Source organism: Bufo gargarizans, chromosome 6 (genome assembly GCF_014858855.1).
Source record: "Bufo gargarizans isolate SCDJY-AF-19 chromosome 6, ASM1485885v1, whole genome shotgun sequence".
Taxonomy (NCBI): Eukaryota; Metazoa; Chordata; class Amphibia; order Anura; family Bufonidae; genus Bufo; species Bufo gargarizans.
The window spans coordinates 106,395,466-106,421,089 of record NC_058085.1 but is presented as its reverse complement, the minus strand read 5'-3'; the positions used below and the strand labels follow the sequence as shown (position 1 = coordinate 106,421,089).

Sequence of the window (25,624 nt, the reverse complement as noted above, 5' to 3'; positions counted from 1 at the left end):
GTGAGAGCCCTGAACGGATCCGACAAACGGAAAGCCAAAACGCGAGTGTGAAAGTAGCTGAAAGTCTTTGAGAAATATGAAACACAGGACACACAAGACTTTTTTCTGCTGATGGCTTTTTGCCACGTGGCCAATAAAAGTAAAATGCGTGTGGTTATTGTGGCGCATTTACAGACACCCAAAACCCCAGTGCAAATGTGTGTGCAAGGGTTTTCCAAGATTTGCATATTGATAGATTTTTGCAGTAACGGCACATGTGCGACTCAAGCTGCAAACATTCATTTCTATTGGATCACTGCTACATTGTGATGCCCCCTGCGATTCTAGCCATGACCAGTGTCGCTGTACCCTAAGTTCCAGGTTTGTACTCCTATCATTATGTGTCTGATGCATGGGTCATTGAGGAAGAACCTGCTCTGTGTTGCTCTGTGGGAAAGGACTATGCCCAGTGTCTTCAAAAAGTATAGATGTCTGGGGGAAGGGACTGGAAAAAGAAACAGCTTAGCACACTCTGGTTCTTAGCTAGACAAGGTGTAGCTGTTGCAGAGCATAGGAGGAGCATGGCTGGAGGAGGAGGAGGTGTTCCTTAGCTGTGTGAGAAGGCTGGCTCCATGTACACTGTATACACACTGCAGTCACATGAAAGTAAGATCAGATTCCCTTTCCACAGGCTGAAGCTGTCACTAGCAGTGACTTTAGGAACTAGAGGGAGAAGAACCCTGGTGCAGAGCTCCACGTTCATCCTGATCATTCTTTGCAAGTGACATCTACAGAAACATCAGATCTGCTGATTTGTTGTATCAGACCTCTGGAGACTAAGAAGATGGAGATCGACTGCTGATTTAGCAGTTTTACAAGTCTTGCTTTAGGCAGCATTTTGGACAAGAGGGACATTATTTGAATGACATATCTAGGCTAGGTTTCTGACACTTTAGTGATCATGTGCCATAATAAGAGTGCCAAAGCCATGTGCTAAGTGGAATTCAGTGATCCACAGGTACATAGATTTTTCTAGGGTCTACAGGTCAAGGCATGGCTGCTAAGTCGCATTCTTGGTAAGCCAAATTCGCTTTTAGGTGGAAAGGGGGTCTTCATATATTACTTTTGGAGTACCCTCAATTCAAGACATGTCTCAGACAGAAGTGGATTTAGCAGGATGTGGTATCTCATTTCTGCCAGAAGATCCTGCCGAACTGTCAGCTCTTGCTGCTTTGAGGAGAAGAAGACTTTCAGGAAAGGAGCCTAGAAGGAACTCTTACCAGTTTAACAGGAGAAGCTCTGCTCAGTTAGAACTATTGGGTTATGACCCACCTGGAACTTCTTTCTCCTCTTGGTCACCAGAGGAACCATTGAGATTGACATTGGAAAATAACGTGAACTCTACTCCTGACTTGGTCTCTATTGTATCTCCCATTCTCCCATCACAAAACACCCAGCTAGATGTTCTGCCATCTTCTGGGACTTTGGACAGCATTGTGGACATCAGTTCTGAGTCTGAAGATGAGGCCAACAGAACTGACAGAGCTTCAGTGCCTCCTCCTAAGCCCGCAGTGATAGAAAATAGACGTGAGCAAGAAGAGATCGATGAGAATGAGACCAAAGCGGTGGCCACCTCGCCAGATGGGAGATACTTGAAATTCAACATTGAGATTGGAAGAGGGTCTTTTAAAACGGTTTACAAGGGTCTGGATACAGAAACAACAGTGGAAGTGGCATGGTGTGAACTTCAGGTAAGATGATCTCTAAACACTGTGCCAGCCCCTAAATTATGCCCCAAGGTTCCAACACCCCACATACTTACTTCTTTTTTTTGTTAGCAAAATTAATATAAAAACCTTACAAAGTATAATTGTAAAATTCTGTCTAATTTCCCCTTTTGCCCCTAAACTGTACTTGACATGTTCTTATTCTGTAAGTACAGCCATGCCTGTCACTTATCATATTAACTTTCTGTAAATGAGAGTCTTGGTGAACATGAGCATGTTCTTCTGCTGAATTCATGGTTGTGTTGCAGTAGGACAGGATTGTAATAAAATGAATTGTTGTTACACCTAATATATATAATTTCACTAAACAGGGGTTGTTCAGTCACAGATCATGTTCCCAGCAGAGGTGCAGAATGTATTTCACTTCGGTCTAGTTAAGGGTACATTCACACTTGCAGCAGAGTGATCCGGCAAGCAGTTCTGGATGCAGATCCGTCTTACAAATGCATTGCAAGAACAGATCCATCTCTCCGTTTGTCATCCGGAGAAACAGATCCATTATATTTTTATTTTTTTTCACATTTTAACCGGTCTGCGCATGCGGTATTTTGAATGCCGGATCTGGCACTAATACATTCCTATGGAAAAAAATACATTCCGGCAAGTGTTGAGTTTTTTGGGCCGGAGATAAAACCACAGCATGCTGCGTGCGGTATTATCTCCGTCTTGAAAAGTCAAAAAGACTGAACTGAAGACATCCTGATGCATCCTGAATGGATTACTCTCCATTCAGAATGCATTAGGATAAAACTGATCAGTTCTTTTCCGGTATTGAGCCCCTAGGACGGAACTCAATGCCGGAAAAGAATAACACTAGTGTGAAAGTAGATGTCCTCGTGTACCCAAACCTGTCCTTGTGCTATCTGCGATAGCACACTGCCCCATTCATTTCTATGGGGCCATGCACACATCCTTGCAGGCGTTACGCAAATTATAGTACATGTCCTATTCTTGTTAGCATTGAGGACAAGAATAGCAATTTCTATTGATGAACGTGAGAAAAATGCGGAAAGGACATAGAAGGTGTCCATGTTTTACAGATCTGTTGTTTGTGGACCGCAATAGGGACACGGCTGTGTGCATGAAGCCTTGCAGACTTGGGTCTCATGCACACAACCATATGTATTTTTCGGTCTGTAAACCGCTGAACCGCAAAAGACGAATACCAACCATGTGCCGTCCACATTTTTTTCTTACCTCAGTTGTTCTGTGGACTGCATTTTATGGACCAGGATAGGACATGATTTGCAGAACGGACATAAGGAGGCTCCGGATTGTAAAAATGTTAGAAGAAACTGCACAAAGTGTGAACTACAGCTTACATTATTACGCTAACAGCAGCCTATAGGGTGAATGTAGTACTGCAGTGTACGTCTACGCTCGTCCTGTCTGTCTGCTCCAGTGTCTGCTAATTTAGGGACTCTGAGGCTGTGGAGCTTGTGTTGTATTGGTAATAAACAGTGATTAGTGCCAGGAATAACTATCAGCGGTGCCAGGATGATATGAATAATTCAGGATTTTTATCTATGTACAGTCTATATCTGCCCTGAGAAAAAGCTTCAGAATGATCGCCTTTGTGCGCTGACCCAATATTCGTTGTAAAAGTTAAGAGTTTCTTTTTTTCGGGTATACGGGAAATGACGACACTCATTGACAGCACTCCAAATTAACATTTAAGGGCTGCTCCTAGATGTCAATGTCATATTTCTTTACATAGTTATCATTTGTTATTATGGTTGTATGTATGATTATTGTGTTCTGAAGTTTACGGTTATTACTCTTTATAAAAAGCACAGTTTCTTTGTGTTCTGAAAGTTAGGGTGCCCCCACACCCTCCAGAATTTTTCCTAACATAAAGACATCCCCTAAGTTAGGTCTCTTACACACAAGCGAGTTTTCCGCACGGGTGCGATGCGTGACATGAACGCATAGCACCCGCACTGAATCCTGATCCATTCATTTCAATGGGTCTGTGTACATGAGCACTTTTTTTTCACGTATCAGTTCTGCATTGTGTGAAAACAGCAGCATGTTCTATGTTCTGCATTTTTCATGCAGCCCTGGCCCCGTAGAAATGAATGGGGCTTCAGTGAAAAACGCATTGCATCTGTTTGTAGATTGTTCGTAAACCTTCAGTTTTTTATAACGCGCTTGAAAAATGCATCAAAACGCATTGCACCCGCGTGGAAAAAACTGAACAACTGAACGCAATCGCAGACAAAACTGACTGAACTTGCTTGCTAAACGGTGCGAGTTTCCCTGAACGCATCCGGAGCCAATCCGTCACGCTCGTGTGAAAGAGGCCTTAGTCTATGGGGATGAAACGTTTTAATACCTGCACTCTGTTCTGTTGTGGATTTCCTGGAGCTGAATGTCTCCATTCATTTCAATGGAGAAGTAATCCATGCAGAAATCCGCAACATCGTTCACAAATATTATTTTTTTTCCGCCACGTGTGAGGGCACCCCCACCTGAGAGATACGAGGCCTGTGCAGAGGAACATGACGTGTGCTATCGAGCAACTTCATCTAATGTGTGCATCTCCTGACTCCTGCTTCACCTAATAAATGTATGACTCACGTAACATTTCACTCAGTGTAGCATTGACTCCAAAGAGAGCTGTGCCTCTTAAAGGGGTTGTCCATCTTCATAGAGTTTTTTTAAGTACCCCCCTTCCTGCCAACAGCACCTGCTCCTGTTCAGCTCTGTGGGTTCACCACAATCTTCACTGCATTATGGCCACCACATATAAACTTCTGGCATGGACAGGGTTATGTGCACCTCTGTAGCCAGTGACATGGGGCCCCTCAGCACTGCGGCCAGTCACTGGCTGCAGCACTGCACAACACCCAGTCCATGCTGGAAGTTTATATACTGGGGCCAAAGTGCAGTGAATGCAGCAGTGGACTGGGAGCATTGGGGAGTAGGGAAGTATGGTTTTCTTCATAGTTCCTGCTGGGTGGAAGTCATTTAAAAAAAAAGGTTTAAATTCACTTACTGTTGAGTTACCAACTGCATCTGCTGGTAGGCAACGTTTTCACTTGCAGATTTTCTTTGGAGCCAAAGCCAGGAGTGGATTCAAAAAAGGGTCGAGGTAGTATCTGTCCTGTATGTCCCTTTATGGTCCACACTTGGTTTTGGCTTCCAACACTGCACCAGAAAACCAGAGTGTAGAAACCCAAACTAACTGGAGAGCAGGTGAAAAAGCTAGACAATAGAGACTTGACTTCAAGCTCCTGGACCCAAATGCTAAATCTGTACCAAGGCTATCACTTATCATTTACAGTATAATGCTACCATCCTCTTTGTGTATCAAGGGGGCGTTGGGAACCCACACACATCTTGGCCTAGGTATTAATACAGCCTCTCTAGCCCCTATAGTTATGCCACTGTTGCACATTAAGGGTACCTGCACATGGGTACAGGTTTACAAACAAAAAATTAACATAGATTTCTGTGCGGATTTCTGAGCATTTCCATCCCAAAACGTACTTGCGGGTTTTGTTGTGGATTTGCCGCAGATCTCACCATTGCATTGCAGCAGGTGCAAAAAATTCAAAATCCGCACGGCAGGTCAATTTCCGCATGAATAAAAAAAAGCAAGATCTGTGTCCATGGCTTTTTGAAATACTCGCCTAGCTGTGTTGTGTAGTACCTGTTACTGTACCTCATACTTCTCCATTATGCAATAGCACTTCCCATCAGGCCTACAAAAGGCCCTCTCATATTGCTTTTCCCTGTAAATGCTCCACTTGTTGGTTTATGTTGCAATATAGTAAAGGAGCGTAATCATTTGTGGGCAGTAGATACAGGCTAGCATGACTAACTGCGTGGCTGTGGAGGCGCATGGCGTTCCCTCGGATCCATCATGATGTCAGCACCAGGTGATCTCTTATAATCAGTACACGTACAGCTCACATTTAGGTGGTGACTTGCCTGGGCTTTATATATGCGGTAGTATAGTTGTCATGGGAGTGCTTGGAGTACAACATATCCAATTCTTTCTACAGATACAGAGATAGCGAAAAAGACTGAAATTACAATTTAAAGGAGTTATCCAAGACTCAGGGTGGATGACCTGCGGGGGTGATCATACTTACCTGGTCCCTGCCGCTGGGTTTGGTCTCCGTCTTCTCCCTACTGCTCTGAAATGAGCATCCTGTTGACTGGCTCGCAAGTGACCACTGCAGCCAATCACTCGCCGTAGCTTTATCCTTTATCCACAGGTGACGCAGGAACAGGTAATCGCTGCAGTCATTAGATCCCCCCCCCCCCCCCCCCCATCAACAGGATGTTGATTTCAGCCCAGCAGGGGCATAAAGGGCGTGCCGTAGAGCGTTGGAGACCAGGTAATAAGTATGATCACCACTGCTGGTTGGCCACACTGTGAGGTCTGTTATAGTCTTGGATAAACCCTTTAAATATTAGTGGTGGGACAATCCAGAAACTGGATAGTGCAGTGAGGAAAGTTCACACTTCAGTTATTTGGTGAGTTATTGTGAGCCAAAACCAGTGGAGAAGCCTACTCATACAAGGTATAATGGAAAGATTTGGACCTGTTCTGTGTTTTTGACCCGCTCCTGGTTTTGGCTCACAATAACTGATGGAAATAACTGACCACATAACTGAAGTGTGAACTTGGCCAAAATGTGGTGGCCGTTGGGAGCAGCAGGCATGGTATTGAGGTGCACTAGGCAGCAGAGTATTGGGGGTGTTGGGCAGCACAGAAGACACAGTATTCAGGGAGCACCAGGCACTATTGGGTTAGGCCTCATGCACATGACCGCTTTTCGGGTCCGCATCTGAGCCGTAGTTATTGCGGCTCAGGTCCAGACCCATTCACTTCAATAGGGCCGCAAAAGATGCATAGAGACAAGCATCTTACTGGACAAAATAACGCAGCATGCTGCACTACTGTTGTTTTTACGGAGCCTGTGACGCTGATGTGAACGTAGCCTTAGAGCAAAATGCTAAGTATTTGAGGCACCTGGAGCAGCAGTCACAGTTGGAGGAAGCCTTCATGACAACCTAATATATCCATATTTATTCTCAACGATGATGACAAATATTGCCCCATTTACAAACGTCAGTTCATTTCTGCCAACAAACATGTGCGTTGCTGCCAGGCCAGGATTCAGAAAGCGTGATCTGCAGCAAAGATTGGGTACAGTGCTTTTAGAAAACATAATAGGAACATTTAACGAGCAGCAAGGCAATATATAATTACATTATATGGTGTGCCGTGTTCCCTCAGACACCACATGGCAATTTAGGACTAGGGTGCAGTTAGTGAACTACCCCAGCTAGGCCTTGTCTCCAGCAAGTCCGTGTTCTGATGGACAGAGGGTGATGGTTACTATTGCCATTTTTAGAGGGAAGCAGTCCACCAAGCAGGCGCTGCAGGACAGACTCTATTACACGCTATATATAGGCCTGTCAGTGCTGCCATGTGTAAGATATATACCGTGCACGCTTCAGGCACGTGCTCTGGTAGTGCGACAGATCCAATTATTAGACATTTAACATTATATAAACTATTCAACTATTGTCTTAAAGGGAACCTGTCACCGGGATTTTGTGTATAGAGCTGAGGACATGGGCTGCTAAATGGCCGCTAGCACATCAGCAATACCCAGTCCCCATAGCTCTGTGTGCTTTTATTGTGTAAAAAAAAACTATTTTATACATATGCAAATTACCCCGAGATGAGTCCTGTCCCCATGAGTCAAGGACAGGACTCATCTCAGGTTAATTTGCATATCTATCAAATCGTTTTTTTTACACAATAAAAGCACACAGAGCTATGGGAACTGGGTATTGTGGATGTGCTAGCGGCCATTTAGCAGCCCATGTCCTCAGCTCTATACACAAAATCCCGGTGACAGGTTCCCTTTAAATTGGTATGAGAAAATTACAAACTGTTAGACTGTTTGGTTGTGAGGTCTTCTTCAGGACCTCGATTCCAACTGTAGTGTATAGTAGTTGGAGGAGCCGGATACAGATCAGGAGAAGGCTTGAGTGTATAAAGTTGACACTTGTCCTTTAAATCTTGACAGGCTGCTTTGCGTTGAGGGTGCCATGTGTCTGCTGCAGGGGAAAAAGCTTAGTTGTAGATGTCACTGACCACTTCTCTTAATCACTGGATATTGTGCCTCCAGGCATCTGTTTGATTTCAGAGGCCAGGGCATCAGGTGCTGCTTATATTCTTAATTTAACAGATAATTCAAGTTATATCTATAACATGGCAGAAAGAAAGCGCAGATGTCTGGAGGAGGAATTTGGGGGTTGTTGACTATGACTGGCATATGACTTCAAATGCCCTTCAGTATGTGGTTTATGTAGCTCTTCAGGTTAAGAAGACAACATCATTTTATACTTTCACAGCAGATTTTTCATATGACGCCTGGCACACAGCCAAATTGTATTGCCCTTGGTCCTGGATCACCCGCGGTTCTACTGAACCAAACTAATTCTCTTTATGACTTTGCTGTTCCTTCTTACTTGATTCAACACTCTGCTGAGATTCTCTTCTGCACTTTCCCTCATCTTAAACCTGGATACTCCTAACAACACGCTCCTTTTCCCTGTTACCTGTGTCTTCTTCTACAGTTAATGTGAGTTCCGATGTTGGGAATTGTTCTCATTCCTACTATTTTAACCCAAAACATTTCTCTCATCCTCAGCTCTTCTTTTGGTATGTACTCAACCCCTCCTCCAGGTTCACTTTGTCTGTACTGCTTTATTTTCTCATGATTTCTACAATTTCATGAACAAAGTACTTTTCACCCTTCCTATCATGTCAGTAATTTCTTTTGAAGATTAAAGAGAACCTGTCACTACAACAGACCTCAGTGTGCCCTTTTAGAGTTAAATGGGTTTTTCAGCTGCTCAACATTTTTTTTTTACCAAAAGCTTATAATGGTATAAAATAACAAATTAAGTAACACTCCCCTCACCAGTCCCTGCTGCTCCCATGCCACCACTTTCCAGATCTCCTAGGTCTTTGTATTCTGGCCTACAACATATGACCAGTCTCTAGCTGCTGCAGACACCCCTGAGGAGGCCAGGATACAGAGTCCAGCAGGGGACTCGAAAAGAAGCACCGCAGGAGTAGGTGAGTATTATTCAGTTTCTTATTTCATAGCATTCCAAGGGGTTGTGCAGAGCCAACAGAGAATATGACAGAGTAAACTAGTAATGTGTGGTAAGAACCATTCTGTCTATCAGAGTATAGCTATGAGGAGAGAAAATTGGGCACTAGGTTGTCGAGGGTTTTGATACTGATGGCCTATCCCGAGGGTAGACTATCAATATCAGATCAGCAGGCGTCTTACTGCAGCACCCCCACCGGTGCAGAAAGTCAGAGGCAGAACTACACAGCTCCATCCATTGTGTAGTGGACAGAGCTTGTAACTGCAGTGCTGCTCCTCATCACTTCCATTGGTGTTGGACCCCTGTGATCTGATATTGATGCCCTATCCTCAGGATAGGACATCAAAATCCTGAACAACCCCTTTAGACTAGTGAGTATAATTGCATCCATTAAACAAGCCCACAATGCCAAACAAGCAGGCTCGGACTGGCCTACAGGGGAACAGGTCAATTCCCCGGTGGGCCCCTGAGCAGGATGGGCCACTAGTCTGACATATAGATAAGCTGGCTGAGATACTATATAGTACATTGAGTATGTCCATATAAAAAAAAACTGGGTAGTGTGGGTTGTATATGCATGTAGCTTTACAGTGGGCCCCAGAATGAATTTTACTGGTGGGCCCTGGGTACCCCAGTCCGACACTGCAAACAAGGGTGGTGTGCAGGGCAAAAAGTAAGCGTACCTTGGTTCTGTAGTCACATGGGGAATCACATGATACTTAGTACATATGAAATGGATCGATAGACCGTAGCACATGAACCTTTTCATAGCTCCTGACGGGCTCAGAGGTATCATGTAACTCTGCAGCAACATGCATAAAGGAGTACAACTCAGATTTCTGCAGTATATGTTTTTGTCAATGTGCTGTGGGCTTACTCTTCCGTTTTTCTGCCAAAAATAAGGAGCAAGCTACTTAATTTCGCTAAAAAATCTGCCCAGAACATTTAGATTCCATGTGAATGGGGTTTCATGAAATGTAGCTTGTTGTTGGCATAGAAGCAGATCTGGCGTAGAATATGTGCTGAAAACCTTGTCAAATCGGACGCAAGCGAACGTATACTAATAACATTGTAATTACTGGTACTTGTCTCTACTGAACACTGGGTTCTGTTAGGATTCTTCTACTGGACACATTATCCTCTCAAATTCTCGTAATTTTAAAAAGGGGAAGTGTGCAGATACCTATCAATGTGTGTCTCAAGTGTGCAGATACCTATCAATGTGTGTCTCAAGTGTGCAGATACCTATCAATGTGTGTCTCAAGTGTGCAGATACCTATCAACGCCTGATTAGCACTTTCTATAGAAAACGCCTAAGAGGGATCATGTCTAATATTTAAAAGTGAGTTACAGTGAATTTTCTTATTGATAAAAATAAAACAATAAAACAATCGAGCATTTGCGGGACCAGGTGGGACACCAGCTTTGGCAACCTGTAAGGCTGGGTTCACACCTGAGCGTTTTACAGCGCGTTCCCATGCGCTGTAAAACGCTCAACAAGGAGAAACCAATGATTCCCTATGGGAATGGTTCACACCTGGGCGTTTTACAGCGCGTACGATCGCGCTGTAAAACGCCCTACGCTCCAAAAAGTACATGAGCTTCTTTGGGGCGTTTTGTTGCGCGTTCCCGTACATAGACATTCAGGAACGCGCGACAATGGGCATTCGCTTGTCTCTGTATGCGCGATTGTAAACGCCGGTACAATCGCGCATACAGAGCGCTCCTTTCGGAACGCTCAGGTGTGAACCCAGTGTAAGTATGCAGGTTCTACAGGCTCGGCTTCAACTTCTGTGTGCAAATGCGATATCATTAGGAACCTGTATGTCTCCATGTCCTACCATATCTCATCTTGTATCCAGGCTAGAGCTGGACCAGCAGAGTACTAGAGCCTTCTTTCAATTGTACAGTTTTCCCCCAATAAACATATCCTTTCGCTCTTACATTGTAATCACTCACATATATCATTACATTCACACGTACCAAGTTTCATTCGATTTCAACAACTCCTTGGTGCGTTATCTTTTTCAATGAGTTTACGTTTCAAGGGTATTATTACAGTTCACGACAGCTGGTTACATTTATGATATAATCCAAGGTAGTAGAACATATCTATTTCATAGGAGCATTGAGAACTGCACCCAACATGATGCAAACCTTGCCAGCTGTCTCCAGCAATACAAGGGCAGCAAAATGAATGAAACAGCAGCATTAGAATGGCTTGTTATCTGGGATGGCATGACTATCATATTGCATCGGTTTACAGATAGCTGTGACATAATGCCAAGCCTGTAGACTAAGATATAATGCTAACATGTGCCACCATCCTTCTGTGACGGATCTGCTGGGGTCACTTTTCAGGCAAACCAATGCTATTTCAGTTTGGTGGCTCTCTTGCCATCCCGTAGGAAGGCCTAAATGAAGCTACCTATTCCGTATTAAAACACGTGGCCAAGTATTACCTACTGCCTATCTGTACACTTTAGGTTTTGCCGAGATCTCTGTGCCATGAGTCACCATGAGTGAAAGGTTTATAGGAACTTTTAGAAATTTAGAAAACCTTACCAAATATCGTAATTATTCAGTCCATGTTCTTATACGACCGTATGAATTCCTAATAGACAGGAGAATGACTTCATTCATCAATGATCATAGAACTGCTGAACGTGTTTTAGAACTATGAAGGGTAAACACAAATCTGTCATCTTCAGAAAGTTAGGCCTGACACTCGCTAACCCCCTCCCAAATCCTAGTGTCATGCCGCAGATCTCCCCAGGGCAAACATCGCAAACTGTGCACATAACTACACACAACACAGATATAAATAGTCTGGCTACGTACTGGCACTCTGGGCAAACCTCGGACGTGATCTGATTGCGTCAAATCTCTACTGACAAAGTCACTTTATCCTAATAATGCAAGTCTCTGGAAGTGCAGAATAGGAAGCGACTGTCATTACTACAGCCATCAGGGTCTTCTGTTCTTCAGTCCGTAGTTACCTCATTATGCATGAATAAAGGGGTTGTGCAGTAGTATTTCTGTTTAAGACAGGACCATAGAAAAAGGTCTGACTCTTGTCATGTGCAGTGGCGACTCTAGGAACAATATATAGGGGGGGCACAAAGATACCACAGTCAAAAATGGGGGGGCAAAAACAAAATAAGTATATAGAAATAAGATTACAAAATACGAGAGAGTTGCGGTCTGCAGGGATACAGTTATAATAAAACAATTTACTTACAAAAGAAGCTATTGAGTCATCTGCTGTGCCGTCCTCTGCTTGCTTCCACGGATTCTTTCCCCTTCTTTCTGTCTCTCGTCAGTGCACAGGCGCACTGTTATGGTGGATCTGTGGAAGACACACTGTTATGGGGGATCTGTGGATGACACATTATGCCTCTCATTAGCCCTCATTATGCCTCTCATCACTCCCATATCAGCCCCCATATCAGCCCTTATGCCTCATTAGCCCCCATTATAAGCCCTTATGCCTCATTAGCCCCCATTATTCTTCTTATTAGCCCCCATTATGCCTCATTAGCCCACATTATGCCTCATTAGCCCACATTATGCCTCTAATTAGCCCCCATTATGCCTCTTATTAGCCCCCATATGCCTCCAATTAGCTCCATATGCCTCCAATTAGCCCCATATGCCTTCAATTAGCCCCCATATGCCTCCTATTAGCCCCCATATGCCTATTAGCCCCCATATGCCTCCTATTAGCCCCCAATTAGCCCCCATATGCCTCCAATTAACCCCATATGCCTCCAATTAGCCCCATAGACCCCATATGCCTCCAATTAGCCCCATATGCCTCCAATTAGCCCCCATATGCCTCCAATTAGCCCCCAATTAGCCCCCATATGCCTCCAATTAGCCCCTATATGCCTCCAATTAGCCCCTATATGCCTCCAATTAGCCCCCATATGCCTCCTATTAGCCCCCATATGCCTCCAATTAACCCCATATGCCTCCAATTAGCCCCATAGACCCCATATGCCTCCAATTAGCCCCCATATGCCTCCAATTAGCCCCCATATGCCTCCTATTAGCCCCCATATGCCTCAAATTAACCCCATATGCCTCCAATTAGCCCCATAGACCCCATATGCCTCCAATTAGCCCCCATATGCCTCCAATTAGCCCCCATATGCCTCCTATTAGCCCCATATGCCTATTAGCCCCCATATGCCTCCAATTAGCCCCATATGCCTCCTATTAGCCCCATATGCCTCCTATTAGCCCCATATGCCTCCTATTAGCCCCCAAATATGCCTCCAATTAGCCCCCAAATATGCCTCCAAATGCCCCCATATGCCTCCAATTAGCCCCCAAATATGCCTCCAATTAGCCCCCAAATATGCCTCCAATTAGCCCCATATGCCTCCTATTAGCCCCCATATGCCTCCTATTAGCCCCATATGCCTCCTATTAGCCCCCATAATGCCCCCAGCAGCCACATTTTTTATAAAAAAAAACAAAAAAAAAACATTTACCTCTCCTGCTCCTGGACGGACGCCGCCTGCCATTTTCTCCCTCCTCAGTCGACTGTGCTCTAAACTGGCGCGCACAGCGTGAGGTCACAGAGCGACCTCACGCTGTGCGCAGCCCTGCACAGCCGACAACCGAGGACCAGGAAGTGGTGAGTACAGAGCGTTCACCACTTCCTGGTCCTTCTGTACTAATGAGCGCTTCCATAATGGAAGCGCTCATTAGTATTCACTCGGGGGAATCAGTGGGGGGGCAAGGAACAACATAGGGGGGGCAATTGCCCCCCCTCGCCCCCCTCTAGCGACGCCACTAGTCATGTGTAATATGACACATGACAACACATAAAGCCTTATTGTCCTACTGAGCTGTCTGTTTTCAAGCATATTTATGAGCGCGATGACGTGAGTGCAGGTCCTTTTGCAGGTCCTGCAAGAAGAAGAAAGAAGACGATAACGACTGCGCAACCAAGTGGATGAGGTAAGTAATTTTTTTATTATTTTTTAACCCTTAATGGACATTTTACTTAGCATTCTGTATTAAACAATGCTATTATTTTCCATTATAACCATGTTATAATGGAAAATGATACAGTAAATGGACTTTAATGGGGTCCCGGGGCTCATCTCATCATCTCCTTAGCAACCATCCGTGAAAATCGAATTGCATACGCACTTGCTTGCGAATGCAATGCGATTTTCATGCAGCCCCATTCACTTCTATGGGGCCTGCGTTGCGTGAAAAACACAGAATATAGAACATGCTGCAATTTTCACGCTACGCACAAGTGATGCGTGAAAAACATCTCTCATATACACAGCCCCATTGAAATGAATGGGTCAGGATTTACTGCAGGTGCAATGCGTGCACGTCACGCATTGCACCCGCGCGGAAAACTCGCCCGTGTGAAAGGAGCCTAAGTGTGTGGTCCCTGTGACTTTCTTTCTTGTTCTCCAATGGATTTTTTGACCTTGTGTAGGTTGGCTGACTTTCCTTCATGTAGCTTGTAAAGTGCTTGAGGCGTCTCAGTGGTATGTCGCTGCTCTATCAGCCTTGTGGAATGTGCCTGGATCCTTAAAGGAGCCCCAGTAGCTCAAGGCTCTTATTTGTTACAGTGATCTCACTTTACTGACCCTGTGATATTGTGATATTGATTTCAGGCTCCGATTTACTATTACAAGGCAGTATAAGTCTGGAATCACACATAACATTTTTGTTTCAGTTTTTTGTGTTAAACACAGCAGTGGATACAAAATCGAGGAGATGTATTGTTCTTTTCTTTATACTTTTCCTTCTTTTCTTTTTCTTTGATCCTAACCTTAAAGATGACCTGTAACCTCTCCTGACATGATTACTATAGTAACTATTTGCATTTCATTTAAAGCAAACCTTTCACCAGGATTTCACATAATAAACTATTACCAGTACCTTATAGATTATCCTTGTTGTGTTTCAATGCATTCTTGTGCCGCTTTCCTGGGATGGATATTCATGAAAAAAACGACTTATAAAGTCCTCGTCTCCAGCTCCTGAAGTCACGCTAGAAGTCAAGGGGGTAGCCCTTCCCTCACTCCGGGCTGTACCTCTCCTGCCTTAACGCCGCCTCTAAGTAGTGTAACTGACACCCGGCTCAGTCGCCGGGACCGCGCTTGTACAGGCGGGGCATGCGCCGTCGGACTCGAGCACGATCCTGTAACTGAATCGCGCGTGAGGAAGAGAAGACAGGCAGGCATCGGGAACGGCGCATGCGCGATTCAGTTACAGGATCGCGCTCGAGTCCGACGGTGCATGGGCCGCCTGTACAAGCGCGGTCCCGGCGACTGAGCCGGGTGTCAGTTACACTACTTAGAGGCGGCGTTAGGTCAGGGGAGGTACAGCCTGGAGTGAGGGAAGGGCTACCCCCTTGACTTCTTGCGTGACTTCAGGAGCTGGAGACGAGGACTTTATAAGTCGTTTTTTTCATGAATATCCATCCCAGGAAAGCGGCACAAGAATGCATTGAAACACAATGAGGATAATCTATAAGGTACTGGTAATAGTTTATTAAGTCAAATCCTGGTGAAAGGTTCGTTTTAAATAACAATTCTGGAGCATCTTTTCTTATAACTATGTTGTGCCATTCCTTTATTATTCCTACTATAAATTGATGATCACATTGACAAGTGGGTGTTACCTTGTGTCCCTGCACTAATTGAACAATTGCACACACTCCCAACACTCAGTTGTCAACACAGACAGGAGATGTGATAGATCCTTCTTTAGGGTCCATTCACACGTCCGTTTTGGTGTTCCGCATCCGTTCCGATTAAAAACGAAACGTTATGCGGATCCATTCATTTTCAATGGAATCAGCAAATAATCGGACAGCACTCATGGTGCTCTCCGATTCCGTGATTCTGTTCCGTTCCGTGGGTTCCGTTATTCGGATCCTGGAAAAAAAATATACCCTGTCCTACTATTTGTCCGATTTTGCGTTCCGTCATCCCATTCTAGTCAATGGATCCGTCGAAAATCTGGAAGACATGCTAAAAGCATCCTCATGTCATCCAGATTTTCGGATCCGCAAAAAACAGGAACGTTTATCTGGAAAGGTAAAAATACTGACGTGTGAATGGACCCTTAAAGTGAGTTCTACCACAGTTTTCTTAATATTAATTAATATTTTATTACCTTACTCATGTCAAAAATGTGAAAAAGATGACATTGAAATGCACCTTAATGGAGAATGCAATGCTTATCATCAGTAAGAAATGCTGCAGCCATTGCATTTAAAAGAGGACCTGTCACCATGAAGATGCAGTGCAATCTGCAGGCAGCATGTTTTAGAGCAGGAGGAGCTGAGCAGAGCGATGTATAGTTTTGCACATGTTTTAGTTTTATACATTTAAATCTCTCATCTTCATAACTTCAGGAGCTGTTATCAGTGATTGATAGCATTCCCTGTGTAAGTGTGTATATGGAGTTAGCTGTCAGTCAGTGATACCTGTACACAGGGGAGGTGTTATCAGTGATTGATAGTATTCTCTGTGTAAGTGTGTATACAGAGATAGCTGTCAGTCACTGATAGCTGTACATGGGGAGGTGTTATCAGTGACTGATAGCATTCTCTGTGTAAGTGTGTATGCGGAGATAGCTGTCAGTCACTGATATCCGTACACAGGTGTTATCAGTGATTTATAGTATTCTCTGTGTAAGTGTATATACAGACATAGCTGTCAGTCATTGATAGCTGTACACGGGGAGGTGTTATCAGTGGTGGATAGCATTCTCTGTGTATGTGTTTGTATATGGAGATAGCTGTCAGTCACTGATAGTTGGACACGTGGGAGATGTTATCTGTGATTGATAACATTCTATGTGTAAGTGTGTATACAGGGATAGCTGTCAGTCAGTGATACCTGTACACAGGGGAGATATTATCAGCGATTGATAGCATTCTCAATGTAAATGTGTATACATAGCTGTCAGTCACTGATATCTATACATGGGGAGGTGTTATCAGTGATTAATAGCATTCCCTGTGTAAGTGTGTATACAGAGATAGCTGTCAGTCATTGATAGCTGTACACGGGGAGGTGTTATCAGTGGTGGATAGCATTCTCTGTGTATGTGTTTGTATATGGAGATAGCTGTCAGTCACTGATAGTTGTACACGTGGGAGATGTTATCAGTGATTGATAGCATTCCCTGTGTAAGTGTGTATACAGGGATAGCTGTCAGTCAGTGATACCTGTACACAGGGGAGATATTATCAGCGATTAATAGCATTCTCTATGTAAATGTGTATACATAGCTGTCAGTCACTGATATCTATACATGGGGAGGTGTTATCAGTGATTGATAGCATTCCCTGTGTAAGTGTGTATACAGAGATAGCTGTCAGTCACTGATAGCTGTACATCAGGGAGGTGTTATCAGTGATTGATTGCATTCTCTATGTAAGTGTGTATACAGGGATAGATGTCAGTCACTGATAGCTGTACATGGGGGAGGTGTTATCAGTGATTGATTGCATTCTCTGTGTAAGTGTGTATACGGAGATAGCTGCCAGTCACTGATATCTGTACACAGGGGAGGTGTTATCAGTGACTGATAGCATTCTCTGTGTAAAAGTATATACATAGCTGTCAGTCACTGATAGCTGTACATGGAGTTTATCTTAAGCATAGAAAGACCAGAGAGACCACAAAACTATATATCAGTCTGCTCAGCTCCTCCTGCTCTATAACTTGCTGCCTGCAGATTGCACAGCATTTTGCGGTAACAGGTCCTCTTAAAACCTAGATGCTCTTTGTACAAATCCGCCCATTTACTGTGACATGTAGTAATTGTCTGAGAACGCCATATGGTATTTCCCAGTCACAAGAGCAGGGGTCACACACACGACTGCCTATCAAGTATTTAGGGCTGGAGATTTTCTACTTAGTCATGGATACAAAGCACTTCACCGTCTATAGATCATTGGTCTATACGCCATCTGCCTTCCTGAAACAATTAGCCAACCGAACTGGATTTGAAAAAATATATATAAAAAAACACGTCAAGTTAAAATCTCTTCTTTATTTTCCACTGAAATGAGATAGAATATTAAAAACTGTACAACACACAGAATAAATAATACGTTATAATCTGAATGCTTGTGTATACTCTCTGCCTGATGATATGAGCAGACGGTGGGGAATTCAAGTTCTTTTTAATTATCTAATGGATCTATCAGCAAAAGCAGACTGTTTTACAACAACCTGCAGTCTGCTGCTATAAACCTCTGATCGCTCTAGAATGGTTGCACAAAAGACAAATCTGAAAAGGTAGCACTTGGTTTATCATGCCATAAATCTGGCAGTGGAGCATACCGACTAAAAGGTCTGTCAATGTCCTCCAGATCGGGAAGAGTCCTTTGCCGTGCGACGCGTTCTAGCTTTTTACATTTCGTTCAGTCTGTAATATGTGTTATCATATTTATGAGACGTTATAAATCACAGCAGATTTTATCTTTCTTTTTTTTTCCCGGCAGTACATGTGTTAACGTTTTCGGTGCACAGGCCTTCATCAGACACTATAGTGTAAAGAGAATTGAACAAAATAATGAATAATAAATAAAAAAACGAAAATCCATACAATGATTGATGTGATGCAGACAATAAACGAAAATAAATGAAATTATCCACAGTATCCACAGTTGTTCATGCGGCTACAGGATTTCAGCTACGGTTGTAGGTTTCAACATGATGTCCATATGACGTGTTATATCATAACCGTTTTACAGAGAGATTGTCATGATTCACAACTAGGGCATTATACCCTATGTCTGATTATGCATTAAGGTATTCATATAGAAATATGTCAAAAGTGGCGTCATATGGATAGAATAATGTATATGAAAAACATATATCCCAAATACACTGAACAAAAATATAAACGCAACACTTTCGGTTTTGCTCCCATTTTGCATGAGCTGAACTCAAAGATCTGAAACATTTTCTACATACACAAAAGACCCATTACTCTCAAATATTGTTCACAAATCTGCCTACATCTGTGTTAGTGAGCACTTCTCCTTTGCCGAGATAATCCATCCCACCTCACAGGTGTGGCATATCAAGGTGCTGATTAGACAGCATGAATATTGCACAGGTGTGCCTTAGACTGCCCACAATAAAAGGCCACACTGAAATGTGCAGTTTGATCACACAGCACAATGCCGCAGATGTCGCAATGTTTGAGGGAGCGTGCAATTGGCATGCTGACTGCAGGAATGTCTACCAGAACTGTTGTCCGTGCAATGAATGTTCATTTCTCTACCATAAGCCGTCTCCAAAGGCATTTCAGAGAATTTGGCAGTACATCCAACCGGCCTCACAACCGCAAACCACGTGTAACCACACCAGCCCAGGACCTCCACATCCAGCTTGTTCACCTCCATGATCATCTGAGACCAGCCACCCGGACAGCTGCAGCAACAATCGGTTTGCATAACCAAAGAATTTCTGCACAAACTGTCAGGAACCGTCTCAGGGAAGCTGATCTGCATGCTCGTCGTCCTCATTGGGGTCTGGACCTGACTGCAGTTCGCCGTCGTAACCGACTTCAGTGGGAAAATGCTCATAATTGATGGCGTCTGGCACGTTGGAGAGCCGCTGTGTTCACGGATGAGTCCCGTTTTTCACTGTTCAGGGCAGATGGCAGACAGCGTGTGTGGCGTCGTGTGGGTGAGCGGTTTGCTGAAGTCAACGTTGTGGATCGAGTAATTAATGCGCATGCGCATTAATTACTGTGATGCCGTACAAGGAATGGGCATCGCAGTGCACATGCGGCGGCCGACGGACTGAGTGCGCAGGCACAGGATCTCGGCAAAACAACAAGTTAGATAGGCGGTCAGAGGGAAAGGATGGGCAGGCGGAGGGAAGAAAGGGGTGGTGGGAAGCGAAGAAAAGGCTGAGCTAGCAGGGCACCTACGAGGGTAACGCCGCCCCTGGGCACTTGCAAGCCCTCATTTGCATATGTTACAAAGATGTTTTTTGATGGTTCTATAAGTCCAGGATTGATGCGAAAGGTAACGTTTTTATTAACTGTAAGCATGCTAGAGAGCTATGGGAAAGGTCTCAAACGTGAAATGCTGATGACAGACTCCCTTTAACCTGTTTTTCTGAAATAAAAAGAAAGATACATTGATCAAGATAAAATCTGCTGTGATTTATAACTTCTGATACTTGGGGTGGGAACCCTATACACAGCATACAGTCTACAGAGTGCGACAAAGATTACTAAATGATCATATTTATGAGAACATATTTAAAGTTTACAAGAGAAAACCTTGACCATTCAGTCTCTGCTTGTGTCTTATCTGTTATGTTTCTCAGCAGCAGGGTTACAACAGGGAACAAAAAAAAAATAGTTGACCACTTAAAGGGGTTATGCCACCATGTTATTTTAATATAATTCAGCACGAAAAACGAATCACTTTTGTAATTTACTTTCTGTTGCTCTACTTGTGAGATATTCTCTTTATTTTATTATAAAGGCACCCCCTGCGGTTTACTCTGTATAGTCATGTGCGTGACCATCTACTGAGGTGGTCGCACATGCTCACTTCCATCCTTTTACTGCCATACCTACTGTTAGAAGCTGTGACAGTTACAGGGAGCAAGCTGCAGTAGAAAGTACACCCCCTGACAAAGGACGCTGCTAGCTTCTAGCTTAAAGAGAATCTAGCAGAGCAATGGGGGGGACTCTGGTACCGGGCTGGTTCTAGCTTTGTTAGAAAGAGATTATCATGTACTATATGATGTCGGATTTTGTTTCATCACTCACGGCAGAACCCCTTTAAAGTGTTTTAAAGGGAACCTGTCGTCAACTTTATGCTGCCCATACTAACGGCAGAATAAAGTACAGACAGGTGAGTTGATTTCAGCGATTTATCATTTAAAAGTTGAAAGTGGTTGCCGAGAACCAACATCACAATCATTGCGGACTAGGCCTGGAAAAGAGTCCCGGCCACCTGAGAAGAGTCCTGGTTATTCATGAATTCCTGCTCTCCTGCCCACCTGCTGATGACGGACAGTCTTCTACCTAGTTTTCTCCCTTTCTCTCTAGGAGAGATCTGCCAATGATCAGCAGGTGGGTGAGAGAGCAGGAGATTATGGATAACCAGGACTCTTCTCAGGTAGACGTGACTCTTCTCAAGGCCTGGGCTGCAATGATTATGATGCTGGCTCTCAGCAACCACTTACTATTAGCTGATGAGTGACACACCGCTGATATCAGCATTTCTGTCACTAATTTATGCTGCCCTCAATGAGATCAGCATATACAGTAGTTGATGACAGGTTCCTTTTGAATTTTATTTTATTCTCCATGCAATAATGATTCTGGCACGTCTTTTCCTATAACTCTATGTTGCTACGTCCCCGGTTACTGCTACTAGAGGCTTATTGTAGAATCTGTTACCGGATGGTTCCAGTTGGGGGTCTGACAGCACTGATTGGATAGTGTCAGACTGTGCAGGGACACATCCCCAACTAGTAGCACCCTATTATAGATTTGCTGATAAACTTCTATTAGCAATAACTGAGGAACAGAACAACATTGAGTAATAACAAAAGATTCTTTAGAATCGTTATTGTATGTGGCATACAAGTAGTTACTAATGAAAGGTCCTCGGTCCTCAGGTCCTCATTCCACTGAGACTCTGCTTGGCTTTCAGTGGGGGTCCCAGAGGTTAGACCCCACCGCTCATACACTGGTAGAATTTCATCAAGGCCAAGCAGAAGAGGGACTGCCCTCTCACAGCAGGAGCGCAGTGATTGTCACCTATGAAGCATCTAAAAACTTTCCAAAACAAGGAATGACTTTAAAAGTCCCGAATATTTTCCTTTTTTTCTCTTTCATTAATTCAGTATTATTATTGGCAAAAATATAGAGGGAACACGGACTGCAAATATTGGTGTGTAAATTAGGCCTTTATCTCTGTGTCCATGCCTATTCACATTCTAGGCCTTGCTGAACATAATCAGTCCTCTAATAATCAAGAAGCAGATTTAGAATGCCCTTCACATACTGCAGATTTTGTTGCAGAAAATTTCTGTGACTGAAAATGAGTTCATTTATCTGAATGGGGTTATTTTGGTGGGAAGCACAGGGATTTCTGAAAGCCCCATTTAGATTAATGGAACGGATTTTCAGACGCAGAAATTTTCTGCAACAAAATCTGCCACTTGTGTAGGCATCCTTATAGTCAATTTCCAGGCAATGTTCTATATTCATTCAGCAATATGCATTAAAACAGAGTGAGATAGTAGAGAGGAGTCCCCTGTTCAGGATCTGCATCAATTCACCAGAGCATAGCATCACTAGGCAGAACATTATCTGGAGTAGTGAGAATATGAACTTTTATGTTGCTCCTGAAAGTGCACTGGAGGCGGAGATTCACTATGAAATGAAATTAGCTACTTCACAGCCCCTCCCCCTGCTCTGAGTGACAGCTATAGTGGTCTTCTGGTTGGATGCTACAGCTGTCACTTAGAGCAGAGGGAAAGGGCTGTGAAGCAGTTTAATGCAGAGAGCACTTTGAAGGGAAGCCTTGTGTGCAGTGCACTTATACAGGTATTACTGTTATAAAAAGTTGTGTCCTATCCATAGGATATAGTGCAGCTATTAGCTTGGTGAGGGTTCTACCTCTGGATCCCCTGCTAATGACAAAAATGAAGGAAGTGGCGAGTAAAATATGGGACATGCCATTCCATGACGTTAATTCTCAGATATTTGTGACAGTCCCATTGGAATGAATCGCACATGTTTGACCTGCTGCTTCATTCATTTTGGAGTATGGGGGCCTCTGTACTTGTGAGTGTAAAGATCTCCTTCGATCTTATAGTTATCCCTTATCCTGTAAAAAGGTAATAACTTCTTATAACTGGACTACCCCTTTAAGGAGCAGAATTTGGCAGAATAAATGTTCATATTCACACTACTGATCATAAAATCTCCATTTAATGTATGTTTGTGTTGTTCTCCCCAGCCCATACCTGGTACTGTCAGCAGTTTAGCATAATCAAAACTGCTGACAGATTCCCTATAAGGCCCCTTTCACACAAGCGAGTTTTCAGTGCGGGTGCAATACTTGACGTGAACGCATAGCACCCGCACTGAATCCTGACCCATTCATTTCAATGGGTATGTGTACATGAGCATTTTTTTCACGCATCAGTTCTGCGTTGCGTGAAAAAAAAAAAACAGGATGTTCTATATTCTGCGTTTTTCACGCAGCCCTGGCCCGATAGAAGTGAATGGGTCTTCAGTGAAAAACGCATTGCATCTGGAAGCAAGTGCGAATGGAATGCGTTTTTCACGGATGGTTGCTAGGATATGTTGTTTGTGATACTTCAGTTGTTTATCACGCGCGTGAAAAATGCATCAAAACGCATTGCACTTGCGCGGAAAAAACTGAACAACTGAACGCAATTGCAAGCAAAACTGACTGAACTTGCTTGCAAAATGGTGCGTGCTTCACTGAACGCACCCTGAACGCATCCGGAGCCACGCTCGTGTGAAAGAGGCCTTAAAACATCTACATAGACATACTGTAAAGTGGATTATGTATAATACATATGTAGATTTCTTTGTCCAATTTACCTTTGTTTGCCTTCCTTTCTCGTCATCTGAGACATTACTGGCATCGGTGGCTCAGCTATTTTCGGTTGTCTCATAAAAATGAATGGAGAGTGCACTTTGCAAGCGCAGGCAACACTCCATTCACTTCTTTGGGACTGCCAGAGATAGGCCTTTGCTTTTTTTGGCAGTCCCATAGTAATGAATGGAGGGTGGCCGCACATGTGTGACTGCTCTTGGCCCACTTCAAGAGTGTCGTTCTGGAGATAGGTGCAGGTCCCAGAGGTGGAACCCACACCTATCTGACATTGGTGGCATATCCTAGTGATATGCCACCATTGTCTCATATGAGACAACCCTTAGGTGTTATATTACTTTGTTACTCCTTCATATCAAAACCATCTGCAGAAAAAAGTCTTCATTTGTGGTATATTTTTCCTACCATAAAGAACATAATTATTCATGTAATAAACAGAATTCCTTTTCTTCTCTTGTCATGAGGACTTAATTCAAGCTTTGTAGCACGTTGTTGGGATGAAGTATTAGTTCAGTAACTCCATCCTAATTACTGCGCCCGAGGACAATCACGTGTTCTAATCATTTATCCTTGGAAATATTTCTGGAAATGTCCCAGTTTTTTTGCAAACACATGTACATTTATTTTTACTCTGTAGGTGAACTTTCAACTTTGTTGTACATTTTATTTCAATGTTGTCCTAGAATTTTTTGGGCCGTGGATCTCTCATATCTTGGTAGATATTTTTCTGGGTTTCATTACCCAAAAAATATTGTAGGACCATTTTCACATAGTCAGTGAAACACTCCATCAGTGATTGCGAGACAAAACCTGAAGTGGAGGTACAGTGGAAAGAGTTTCACTGTGTTTTTGACGCACACCTGGTTTTGGCTCACAATCGCTGTTGAAAATCACTGATCAAACACTGAGGGGGTCATTTAAGACCGGTGATTTATACGCTAGACAATCCAAATCTTTTGATATGTTAAAAAATTATCGTTTGTGGGCAGAAGATCGTGGTGTCTGATCACGATCTGCCGGCGGCAAACCACTATACAGCATGGGAACGAGAGATGGCAAAGCGATCGCTCCTCCACATGCTGCGGACAGCGGTCTCCTCCACTAGCAAGCAGGCTTCCCTCCCGACAATGTTCTGCCACAGCGGGCTGCGTAATACAGCCTTAACTCTTGTCAGATCAGGACCAAATACTGTAAAGACCTATAGCCTAATAAGAATACATTTGTGAATATGAATGCATCTACTACCAATACGTTTTTATAAGTTTTATTATTGTTCTCGTCTATGTAAAATCAAAAAAGCAATCTTGATTTAAAAAAAAATCTGCTCCCCCTACCAAATATGTTAGCAAAAAGTAGGGGACAGATATAAGAGAGCAATGCTGTAAGATCAGACTACACAGCGTTTGTTTGTTGTCTGTTACCATGGCGATGCATACCTCTTAGGCCTCTTTCACACTACCGTTTTTTTTTTCCGTTTTGCGGTCCGTTTTTTGCGTTCCGTATACGGTCCGTATAAGGAACCATTCATTTCAATGGTTCCGCAAAAAAAACGGAATGTGTTCCGTATGCATTCCGTTTCCGTATTTCCGTTTTTCCGTTCCGTTGAAAAGATAGAACATGTCCTATATTTGGCCGCAAATCACGGTCCGTGGCTCCATTCAAGTCAATGGGTCCGCAAAAAAAACTGAACACATACGGAAATGCATCCGTATGTCTTCCGTATCCGTTCCGTTTTTTGCGGAACCATCTATTGAAAATGTTATGCCCAGCCCAATTTTTTCTATGTAATTACTGTATACTGTATATGCCATACGGAAAAACGGAACGGAACAACGGAACGGAAACGGAACCACAACGGAAGCAAAAAACGGAACGCAAAACACTGAATTCAACATACTGTAGTGTGAAAGAGGCCTTAAGAGGATATTTTTAATCAAGACTAATGGCAAATATTTCTTTGTTTTTCCTTTTTAAATGCATAAAGACATCACAACTGGATTGTGAAGGTGGGCGCAGGCGTTAATAAGTTTGCAGTTTTTTAATATTAAGATTGTTTTTGGTCAGTCATCTA

General features: G+C 43.4%; 1 protein-coding gene across 2 annotated transcripts in view; it reads left to right on the top strand.

Moving 5' to 3' along the window:
- Positions 1 to 607: 607 nt before the first annotated feature.
- WNK4 (WNK lysine deficient protein kinase 4) overlaps positions 608 to 25,624 on the top strand; it is a 142,189-nt gene continuing 117,172 nt past the window's right edge. For both annotated transcript variants that reach the window (XM_044296855.1, XM_044296854.1), the window contains exon 1: positions 608 to 1,730. In XM_044296855.1, the coding sequence (XP_044152790.1) occupies positions 1,128 to 1,730 (603 nt within the window). In that variant the 5' untranslated portion in view covers positions 608 to 1,127. The remainder of the gene's footprint in view (positions 1,731 to 25,624) is intronic.